The sequence below is a fragment of the Formica exsecta genome, unplaced genomic scaffold (assembly GCF_003651465.1).
Source record: "Formica exsecta isolate Colony F162 unplaced genomic scaffold, ASM365146v1 scaffold31, whole genome shotgun sequence".
NCBI lineage: Eukaryota > Metazoa > Arthropoda > Insecta > Hymenoptera > Formicidae > Formica > Formica exsecta.
In genome coordinates this window covers 863,721-875,873 of record NW_021850355.1, presented here as the reverse complement: position 1 = coordinate 875,873, position 12,153 = coordinate 863,721, and the positions used below count along the sequence as shown (strand labels likewise).

The following is a 12,153-nucleotide window of genomic DNA, read 5'->3' as shown; positions in this document are numbered from 1 at the left end:
CCTTTTTTTTTCCCCCCCCCCCCCCCCTGGTTTGATCCGGCCTGTCTTTTTTGTCTCGCCATTTGTACGGAATAGTAAAACGTAGAAGTGTGGAAAGAGAATTACGATAGAGCGACAACACGCAGATAGGGAAGGATGTCGAGGACGGAAAAAGGGTAGCAAGTCGAAGAAAGGAGAGACGGACGGAATGTGATCCCGTCGCAGTTAACTTCGCATTTAACATCTGCCTGGAAGGTTAAAGTTTCCCTCGATGTTTATTCTAAGTCGTACGAGACGCGAGTGCTGGGTAACTTTTGTCCGGAATCAAGAAAAGAAAATCAGAAAGGGCTTTATCGTTGTGCAATAGACTTTCAACTTACTCTCGTATCTTCTCCTGTGTCTCGTGCCACATCGCCAGACTTGCAGTCGGCTCGTGTTGCTCCATCACAGGTAACAGGAATTCTAGTCGTGAGACAGAAGAAGGCACGCCCAATATACATATACGTATCTCAGGTTCACTGTAATATCCTTTTGGATTTTTATATCTCTTTGGAGAAAGCTTTCTTTTTATGAGAAAGAGGTCGCATAACAGATTGCTTTTGATTTACAATGCATTGAAAACAAAAGTTTTTCGCGGATTAGATTGAAAATAGATAATACACTTTCTCATCCACACAACAATTGTGGAGTGGAACTCGCTTCGCGTTGCAAAGTATATGCGTGGACACAGTGCCCCCCCCCCGCCCCTTAGAAGGGGGGTTCCATTTCTGGAAGATATAACCTAACCGAAACCTCAGAAATTCATGTAGTCGCATGTTAAAAGCTGTTAACGAACTGCGAGAAATAAGTAAAACATATTATTGACCAAATATTCATAATATGACTGTGTACCTATCCCGTAAATGTAAACAAGCACTTTTTCGTCTGCTCTACAACAAATACAACAGTATACAAACTTCAATTTTCCTAATATTACTTTATAATACCTGAGAAAAAGCATTAAAACTGTGAAACTTCAAAATCGCATATCTCTGGAACCAGAAGAGAGCGCCACAAAATTCAAAGTGTGTATTACTTATGAATGTTCCCACTACAATATATGTAAAAATGAAAACGATCCATGAGATGTAAATTAATCCGAATATTTACCATATATTGTGAAAAAGAATTCAATCAAATTCTTGCTAACAAATCAATTTAGTTAGGGAAACGATAGACATGGAAGGAGATATGAGTACGAAACACAATGTGTAAACATGCCTTGACCCTTTCATCTATTAATTTACCATGCAAGATACCCGAATCGCCTGTCCGAAATAAACTTCCAGAGGCCGGGACTTTAATGGCTGTATCTCCTCGCGTTTTTCCCTAAGTAGAGGACTCTCGACGATAATGCCACCCAAAAAGTTAGCTTAACGATATACGACGAATAAAATATTTTATACGAGAAAAGATCTCTTAGGTTGCCTCAAACGTAGAGTTATCCCTAAAGTATTCGTTATAAAGTTATAGAATTGATACATGAACTAACAATAAGATACTACACAACATTATAAATATTCTAACTTGCTTTCACTTTGTTTTTCAAATTTGTAAAGAAAAAAAAATTAATTAAATTTATAATTATAATAAACACAAAACCGTATTTAGGAAAGCAATGAGAAGCCAGCGCAGTATATAAGGCGCAATTAAAATTTATTAATCTAAGAAAAAGATTCGCGAACGTTTCGGTCTTTTTTGAGACCTTCTTCAGCGCAAGAACATAAAGGGTAACATTACATGATATTATACGATCGCCGTTAAAATCGCAATTAAATAAATAACCAAAAAGTTATAAAAGTAATATAAACATAAATAAAAATAAAAATAAAAATAAAAAAGCTGTCAATATTAATAAAAGTAAGTCCCCGCATGGTGAGTCAGTAAATCATAAAATCGAATGTCAAACGGAAACCTCAATATGAAAATTCTTCGACTATGGGACGTGCCCCTCCATGGTTGGAAGACCGTGGAGTTAGGATTAGGATGGTCACATCTCCTTCATCCACGTCTAATGTTATAGCAAAATTCTGCATGTCGATATCTAATTATACGATAATTATATAAATTTCTTTATTTTTTCTATATATGCATGGTACGTTATTCATCGTGCAAGCAATGTAATAAATCTCGTTATACTATAAATTAACGTACCATGATCGTTACAATGTCAACCTGTCAGCACAGTAGACAAAAACATTTTACAGCGCAACATTTTCATTATATAAAGTGATATAAAAATGTCATAGAAATTTAAAGCACTTTATCACCATTATTTTTGTACCAAAACGATTCAATGGATAATCATCATTTTTTTTCGTCAGTCATATATAGTTATTTTCCTCGTATAATTAATAATTCGTGATAAACTGTATAAATTATGCCTGAAAAACTGTGAGGTACATTGCGGCTTTTAGTTTTGCAAGAGTGATTGACGTACTCCATCATCGTTAGCGACACCGCAGCTTTGTTGCAACTTACGTCAACTCGTTAGCTACAATTTCAATGTGTTTTTATAATATCCGATATATTTTCAACTCAGTAGCGTCACTACAGCTTTTACAGCGTTGCGGTAACGCGGTTTCAAACAAACCTTTTTTAATAGTTCTTGCACGTCAACGATAATGAGATGCTGTATCCAATGCAACGCGATTCGATATATTCATCAGCGAAGCATGAATGACAAATCTTTCGGACAGTAAACATGATCAATGCGCGGCGCAATCAGTGAATAGGCTAAAAATAATTTTTCGAATAAAAGCGATTGTCCGTATTTGCGTGTAAAATGAATAATAAACGACGTAATAAACGATTGCGCCGGCGAAAGGATGAGGGATAGGAGGGGAGGCAGCATACAGAATCGGACAATTATTGTATTTGAATCATGAACAATTGGACCAAAACTTGTTGATTTAACGAGCAAATATTCATTCACATATACATATATTTGATGCACCAGCGCCATGAAACAAAGCTGTGGGGACGCGTTTTTCGTGACCCATTCATTTCGCGTCATCGGTTTTACTGCGGACCATTGTCGCGGTATCGCGCTCTGTTCACGGTGGTAGCCCCTTTCCCCTCCCCCTTCCCATCGATGGCTATCGATTCACGAAATGGCAACGTAGAGGGACGGAATATGTAAGGACGAGAGATACATTGATAATCGCGGGGGAACTACAGACGGCCGCTACCAATTCGATTATATTTCTCGATCGAGTCCCGGGGTTTATCGCGCCCGACCGCATAAGATCGCGGTGATTTTTCGACTTCGCCTCCGCACGACGGAGTGCTGGGAATATTGAAATCATAACGTGGCACCCATGAATATTATTCAAGTCTTAAGGCAATATAATCCAAAATCGATGGAGCGACGTGGAATAAATTTGGTGGCCTCACTCTTCCCTGCTGGAGCCCCGCGGGAGCGGCTTCCACCCCATCGTCGGTCCGGATACCAGTCGGAAGACAAACTTTGATTCGATGATGATGCCGGTTGAGCATCTGAGAATGCCACGAAAGTCTTGTCTGCGATTTTCGTCTTTGCTTAGTCCTTCCAATTTTTTCTTTCGGAAGGGAGAAAAGACGGTAATGATTTCAATGTGTCGGCCAAGCCGAAAAGTATTCCGGATTATCTGGGAAATGTTCCATGCGGGGAATACGTAATCTCGGATTATAGAGCGGCTAGAGGTGAAGACGTGATCTCGAGATACAAAAGAACCGGAGCCGCAATTTTCCTGGATTCTTGTCTTGAAAGTATGTTGCGTATGTTGAACACGCGTTTACGCGCGCTACATCAAGCGGACGCGTATAGAGGAAGTTGCGGTTGCGACAAGAATGCGACCGCACATGTTTTAATGGACAGCGCGTTCTACGCCTTTACCCCTAATATCTTCTCGTTTCCCTATATCGATTTACAAAATTGCAGACCCGAGAAAACAGATTATAAGTAATTATGGTGGAAAATTCTCAATTGTTCGAAAGAGTAATCATTTACTTCGAGAAAATTAGTTAGATTACGAGAGATTGGATTTACTGCAGCCATTGTATAATTTTCTAAAATTTAATTTTTGTGAACGAAACATATATGTATGCTGCGTTTGTATTGGTCATAAAGCAATTGTCAACACGAAATATTCCGTTTTAATTAAGCAAACTATCGGTATGAAATATACCAAAATATAGTTATACTGAACATAATCATATACAGGAATATCATGCAATGAATATAGAGAAAGATTCAATAAAAATATATCAAAATATGTTACTGACTGTTCTGCACACTGTATGAATAAAATACTATCATTTCCCACCGATATATGTATAAAGTTGCAATATAAATGTTTACAGAACAATTCTATAGTGACTAGTATATGTACGCAATGCAGGTTCGAGATAAATATTTTTGTAACCACAAATAATTATGCCGTTTCATATTTCAAATCTTCCATCATTTCCGATACTATTATCGATTTCCGAAACTGAAAAAATCTATATTGACCGTCAGAAGTTATTTACGGTTAAAAAAATATTTTTTCTTTCATTGGGACGAGATGAAATATTATTGCTATTCGCATTACACGTCTGAGAGAAATATTCTTGTAATCGTGAATAATTTTTCCGATAGTCAATATGGATTTTTTTCAGATTAAGATTTTTCTCGTGGATTTTTATGTTTCGGAAATCAATTTATTGTTGTTATAACTTAATCAGAATATATTATCGGAACATTCACTAATCATATAATTAAATTAAATTAAAGGAATTTCAATAAATAGAAAATTTTAATTATAATAAATAGGAAATTCGAGTGTCGATCGCTCATAGATATTATCACATCGTGTTCATATGGCGTTTAAAACGTTAATGCATCGTTTCATCATTTCAATGATCTATAATGATAAGATGAATGAATGGATGTTCAATTTGTCGAAAATCTCTTTTCATCCCAAAAGGAGCGTTAATAAATTAGCATATTCTTAATTGTTTCTTGCTTAGTTCCGTTTAGTATCATTAACCACGCATTATTACGGCGCAGTAAAGTGTGGCAGAAAGCAATTATTCCAGCGGACAGACTTCGTGCCGTCGCATCTCCGCTGCCACTTTGAAAACGAAACCCGGATGCGCGCTCGGATTTGCTCATGCGTAGGTGTTTTCTTTAAACTTACCGTCCGAGATTAACATGGGTATGATGATTATACGGAGACAGCACGTGCGTCCTCTCATGTTTTTACATACTGAGACGAGAGACGAGTAACGCTGTGCATGACGAATAAAATGGATTGCATTTCTCTCTTTCATTCTTGACTTCTGAATACCGTGCGCATTCAATTTTCTGTCTAGAAGCGACATATATATATATACATGTATAGAAGACTGTTATAATATTTGTTGAGATAGTTTATATTTGAAAATGCGTTCAACTATTTTTAAAAGATAATATTTATTTTTACATTTTATCAATAAAAATAATATGATAAAAATATATAAAATTATTGGTGCGAGATAAAATATTATTACTATTTGCATTATACGACTAAGAGAAATATTTTTGTAATCGTGAATAATTTGTCTGATGGTCAATATGGATTTTTTATCAGTTTTGGAAATTGATAAAAGTTCCAGAAATGATAAAAGATATGAATCATAACGGCAGAATTATATATAACCGTTTCTCGTGATAATTTATCGACGAACTTATCTTCTGTGCTAATCATAGATAAGAAGCTAAAGTAACTCGTTATTAGCTTTACGGCAAATCGTTTATGAAAGTTTTCCTTTGGATTTCAGATCTGCTAATTATGTCAACGCCACTAAGCAATGCGAACTATCGGATATGGATAGGTTGACTGTTGCCGGTTCAAATGCCTTTCAGGCAGCGAAGGGAATGGATTATTTGGAAAACCATTGCGTGGAAGAGCCAGTGAAACTTTGCGAATTTAAGAAGCTGACCGGCCGAATACTAAAGACCGTGGACTCCGTTTATCAGGATGTCGGCACATCCGATGAATGCCGAGAATTGTGCCTAAATTCGCCATTCCGTTGCCATTCTTACGATTATGGTGATACTGGTGACATGGTCTGCCGTCTTAGCCATCACACCCGTGCCACTCTCTCCGATATTCAGGTAAGAAAAACTTCATATTTGCGAATTTTATAAAAATATTACGGAGATTATAAAAATATTACGCAAATTCTGTGATATACTGACAAACGAACAATAGCAAAATGAAAAAAAAAACTTTGGCGAATTAATAATGAAGTTCTTGCTACGCGAGAGAAATAGACATTGTCATGTTCCGATTTTATTTGCTCGTGAGCGCTTTATGTGATTTAATTTATCGGGAGTGTTTAAAATAGAATCCCACGAGCAGCTCTGCGACCGCTGCGTCGTTTCGCTCATCGCATCGCAGAGCGGATTCTTGAAAGGGCCAGTGGGGATTTTCTATAAATGCGATTACGTTGCACACACGCAAACCAGGTTGAACAATCCGCCGAGGGGGCATTCGCGGAAAATCGAGTTTCCATCGCAGACGCTTTCCCTATCGAACTCTCGGATAACACTCGAATTCGTCCGAATCGCGTTCAGTACTCCGAGAGAAAATCAAAAGAAAGATTTAGCGACCACCAATTCATCGGGAATTCGATTATCCACGCTTTATACGGGAACAAGTGGTAATATAAGCATTAATTAATTCTGCATAAGCGAGTAATTGTTGTAATGAGGTATTTAAATAGTATCGAGTAAATTGAAATATCGCATCGACGTCACAATATGAATAGTTTATTGGCCATATGGGGTTTCATAATCGATTATTCGTTCGGAGAGAAGCAAATAATATATATAATGGCAGGATGATCGGGATACACATAGAAACCGTGACTGTTTCCATGGGCGGTTATGCAAGCGTCACGGCGGTGCATCTCCACAAATGTACAAATTAGTAACTGCAGAAATAGTACGAACTGTCAAGAGTATTTATCAGCGCAATATTTGATTAATTTGTTTCATCGAAGAGGACCATCGAGCTTCGAACGGAAAGCGATAAATAGCGTTATGTAAAGCGATTTCGAATAATTCTTTGTGAAGTGACATGCACGTGAATCAGAGCGGATTATCATTTTGCGCGATATAAATGAAAATGCACGTATACGTATATCATTCTGCGATTGATAATTATTGGTTTTCGATATATCGGATAAATGGAAATGCGATGCTTTAAATGTTGAAAATAAAGAGTATGGTTAATTATTTGTACAAATAAATTATCATTTTGTGTCACATATTGCATCAGAAATATGGGAATCAACTTGATAAGATACAAAATAACAGGTAGCATAACAAAATAATAGTTTTTGTTAGATGGAGACGCAAAAAATTAAAAAAATTAGAAATACCATTGACAGTATTTTCTGTATAAAATTACAGATATTATACGCTTTTTAACTTATGTTTTTTGTAGAATATTGTAACATATTAATTGCTATGCGTGCTATATCACTGAAGATCAATACAGTGCGTGGAATTTCGATGCACCCTTTTGGTCCGCTGTTCGATTTTCGTCATAAATTCCCTGGGAATTTTTGTGTAAGCCCGATGCAAGCTATCAAAATCTCCCAACCACGTAAAGCGAACAAAATAGAAGAGTGATCAATAAATCGTGGAGTAGCTTCGTGAAGTTTAATTGCGAAACATCCGCATGCTTCGCGTACTTTGAAATTTATCACTATCGCGCCCGCTATAATTCTTTTAAATTAATACGGCAAATCGCATTAATGCGCGATTTACGTCAAACGATACTCGGCGCGAGCAATGAGTAACGGTCCAAAAAATAAACGATAATTTCAGGAACCGTATCTCGATGTACCGGAGGCGTCCACGTACGAACTGAGCTCCTGCTACAACGTGACCATCGATTGCCGCGCCGGCGATATGGTGACCAGAATTCAAACGAGCAAGCTCTTCTACGGCAAGGTATACGCAAAAGGTTCGCCCAACTCGTGCGTGCAAGATGTCAAAGGTGCGCTTGAGTTTGAGCTGCGCATGGCATACGACGATCTCGAGTGTAACATAAGGCAGCAGGGTCTCGGCCGGTACTTGAACGACGTGGTTATTCAACATCACGACACTATCGTCACCAGTTCTGATCTCGGATTGGCTGTGACCTGTCAGTACGACCTCACTAACAAGACTGTGTCTAATGAAGTCGATCTCGGCGTACACGGCGATATCACGCCCGCGTTGTCGGAGGAGGTGATCGTCGACTCACCGAATGTCGCCATGAAGATTACCGATCGCAGCGGAAACGAGGGTATCCCGTCAGCCGAAGTCGGCGACCCTCTGGCGCTTAAATTCGAGATCCTCGATCCCAACAGCCCGTACGAGATTTTCGTTCGTGAGCTAGTCGCCATGGACGGTGTCGACTCCAGCGAAATCATCCTAATCGATTCCGACGGCTGCCCTACCGATCACGTCATCATGGGACCACTTTACAAATCGGCCACTACTGGCAAGGTAAGTCTCAACACATTGCATAATTCTGAGATAAATATCATTTTTAAAAATCGGATCCAATACTTGATTAAACAGTCCATACGAAAGAAACAATAAATACGCAATCAAAAAATAGTTAATCGTCGAACGATGGAAACAGATAAGATTTTACTTTCGTTAGATAAACATAGCGCTGCTAGCAATGAAAAACTATTTTCAACAAAATAAATGTAGTCGGCACACTTGCGCTAAATGTCCCTCTTGGCACCGTTCTAACAAGAACGTCTTGGTACTCGATCATCTCGCGCGTCGCAGCTGTAAGAGGATGCGAAGTGCAATAAAGGAAGAACTGCAAGAGCAAAAACTATCATTTTATAGAACCGTGGACAGATATGATATCATATATACATATATATATGATATATACGCGTGGTTGCTTCGCATCCGTTATATATATATACTGATAAATACTGATATTAATTTGACGGTCATACGACAGCTGAAAACGACAAGGTCTTGAGATGATCGAAATGATTGACGCCGATAATGTCGAGGCTTGTCAACATCTTGGAAACGCGCCACGTGCGTTTACTCCTCGAAATACGCGCGGCTGGATGGAAAAAAAGACGAAAGATGGAAGCGAGCACGAGTCAACCGGGCGATCTGACTTCATGCTAATCAATCATTCGGACGGATTTTATGATGGAAAGCAATTTGCCTGGCCTGTAATAGGTCGCGTCGATGATGCGCCGCCGTCTTGGCGATGACGTGCCGTGACATGCCTGGCACGCGGGCACATTGGTCTGGCAGCGATCATTACTTTCGCGTGTTCCATAATAGGGAGCGTAAGATTACTCTCGGTGCTGAGTTCGAGCTTAAGAGCGGGATTCGTTCGATCATCATCCGTATCCTTCGATATTTCGATTTTCATCAATTATTTGACGGACATTGCAATAAATATAACTTTTATATGAATACGTTTAAATAGTTGAATACATTCTTGTCGTGTAAATTCTCGCGAAATCCGCCTTATATAAGATTAGAAAGAGAAACGGAAAAAAAGGAAATAGAAAAATATTCGCAGATGACGCGCGTATATACATGATTGAGAACAGACGTTCTTCCATTCAAATATATGAAGATGGATCATTAAATAATGGAACGTACCGGTACGCGTTCAAAACGACCGAGCTCATAGAACTGTGATTATTACTTCCGCGTTTTCCACATAAGGTAACACGGGAATTGACTTTGCGATCCCATTAGATCGTACGAAAAAATAGTTTAATCCTCTCTCCTTTCTTTGCGACGCGTAAAGTATCGTGGGTGAGCTAGAGCGAAAACGCATTAGAGCGGAAGTACAATAATTCTTACGCGGTTAATAGGTAGGCAATTGCCACGTATATGACCTCGATAGACCAATTACACACATACCGCTCGTACATTTTGCACCATGACTTGCACGATGTAACGTCAGGTGCGCGCGCGCGCGCCAAAGCGAGAAATACGATCTCGCGATACGCTGGAGCGCATTAATAAACCTGCAAAAATGTTTCCCGATAATTCGAGTATTCGTTTTTGCATTCTGTCCGGCTTTTCCAATTACATTTTCTTTTGCATCGAAAGACAAGTAACGCGGAAATGCGGACGAAGGGTTTTCTTTAGCTACATTGTGTTCGAGGCGCGCGCAGCATTCGACCAGCTGTGCCGTCCGTGAACCGCGCGGATGATGCTTCGTGTGTCGACGAGTAAAACAAACGGATCGTTACGATAGTGGCAGGTAGGAACGAGCATTGGAGCGAAGGTGGAGCAATAAGAGGCATACGGCCTCGTTAACTCATCGTTCCACATCATTTGCTCGCGCGAACACGGGCCGCGCTATACGGAGCAATATCGCTTTATTAGAAAGTAATAATAGTCGTGGTTAGAAACAAAGAGTAAATTTATATACTTGGGTATATATACGTAAGACGCCAAGCATCAAGATATATCACCGAGCCCGTTCCTCCAACAAGCGTCGTGCGGCGCCGTTTTCCGGTTTCGAACGTGCATACCACGTTGCTTGATCTTGTTTCCTGACCGCAGCTGATCACGAGAGCTAATCCCGTTTCCTGTCGAGCGTCAGATACGAAACTAAAGACCTCGATGCTGCTAATCTCTTGCTGAATTTTGTCGAGCAGACAAAAATGTGAGAAAAGTTATATTCAATTTTTATCTCCCTCTCTCTCTCGTTTAATCAAATAGGAAAAGGAATGGGCGTATCGATAAATTTTAATCTGCAGAAGCGTAACGTAATTTGAAGAAATTGCATCAACATGTAAGTCCCCCGCCGTATATTATCTGTACGCACTTCTATTTACCTGTCGACCAGCCTGAGTGATAAAACGCCTGAGACAACTTTGATATACGCCGCGTTATCAGCTACCAATAATCTCCGTCTTTTACGATAGTATGTCGTCATTATAGATTTGGTAATAAATGCTCGCAACGTTGATTCTTGGTAAACGAGGGGCATCGTTTGACCCGAGATATATCGATAGCAGAGGAAGTTACTTGTTGATTCTTTGTCTTTCTTAATAACTGGGAAGTTGAAAGGCCTTCCTCTTTCGTAGTCGCGGCTACGAGCTATAATAATAAATGACTCTAATAATTAATTATTGCCAAGAACACTAGGTAATATTTATGTTAGTTTGGAATTGATAAAAATATTTATGATGTATCGATTACTATTACAATAATAAATTACCTAAGAATTAATATCGTGATTAATGCACAATTCTTCGGAATACACATAAATTAATTAATGCATTGAAAGCTATCATGCACAAATTAGAAAGTTAAATATGGAATGATGTTATATTCTAATGAGAATGTATAAAATCTAATGTCTCAGTCTTATTAAATAAATTTTGTAAATGTAAGACAGAAACCATAAACTTTTATCCGATTTATTCGTTAAACATATTCGAAAACATATTTATTTCCATATAAATTCTATCATGTAACGTATTATTCATGAATCCAACTGTTTGATAGTCAAAGATATAAAATCATAAGCTCTTTCTGTGAATTTCTATTCTATTAATACAGAAAAATCCTCACACATATATAGTTTCCTATATATATACAGAATCTAATTGTTCATGCCGTTAATATAAATTTCTATATAAATGGAAAGTAATTGTGCATAAATATGAAAAACTCTGCAATAAACGCGTCGCGAAGAACAACATCGGTACATCGCCGTTGGATTTTATTAATCCTAGATCAAAAACGCGCGAAAAGAGAAATGATCGTTGTCAGAGGAAGCGCGCGAAGCTCCATAGAGTGCTGCAGCATTGCGTCCCGTCTCTAACCAGTATTTGCCAAAAGTTCGGTTTTCCGGTATGTCCGTCACGTAACCGGGCCGCGCTACGAGGCTCTCTTCCATTTCACAACCGGTTTGAATGAAATTGGAAACATTTCTCAACCGCCACACGCCACACATCTGTGTACGTAAACTCATACGGAAGCGCGTACCTACGGATGTTAGGACTAACCGGAAGAATGAGGAAGATGAAGAAAGAGAGAGAGGAGAGGGAGAGAAGAGAGCCCGCGGCCGACTTATAAAGCAGACAGGAGGATCAAGTTGAGCCGCGCCGTAAAAG

The 12,153-nt window shown here is 38.8% G+C and overlaps 2 protein-coding genes across 3 annotated transcripts in view; one reads left to right on the top strand and one right to left on the bottom strand.

The window, feature by feature from the left end:
• The window catches only part of LOC115237832 (autophagy-related protein 16-1), a 446,913-nt gene that overhangs the window by 243,889 nt on the left and 190,871 nt on the right, over positions 1–12,153 (bottom strand). The window lies entirely within an intron of this gene.
• Positions 1–12,153, top strand: part of LOC115237831 — a 95,108-nt gene that overhangs the window by 67,461 nt on the left and 15,494 nt on the right. The window contains exons 3-4 of the mRNA XM_029811156.1: positions 5,803–6,139; positions 7,862–8,527. Coding sequence (XP_029667016.1) covers positions 5,803–6,139; positions 7,862–8,527 — 1,003 coding nt within the window. The remainder of the gene's footprint in view (positions 1–5,802; positions 6,140–7,861; positions 8,528–12,153) is intronic.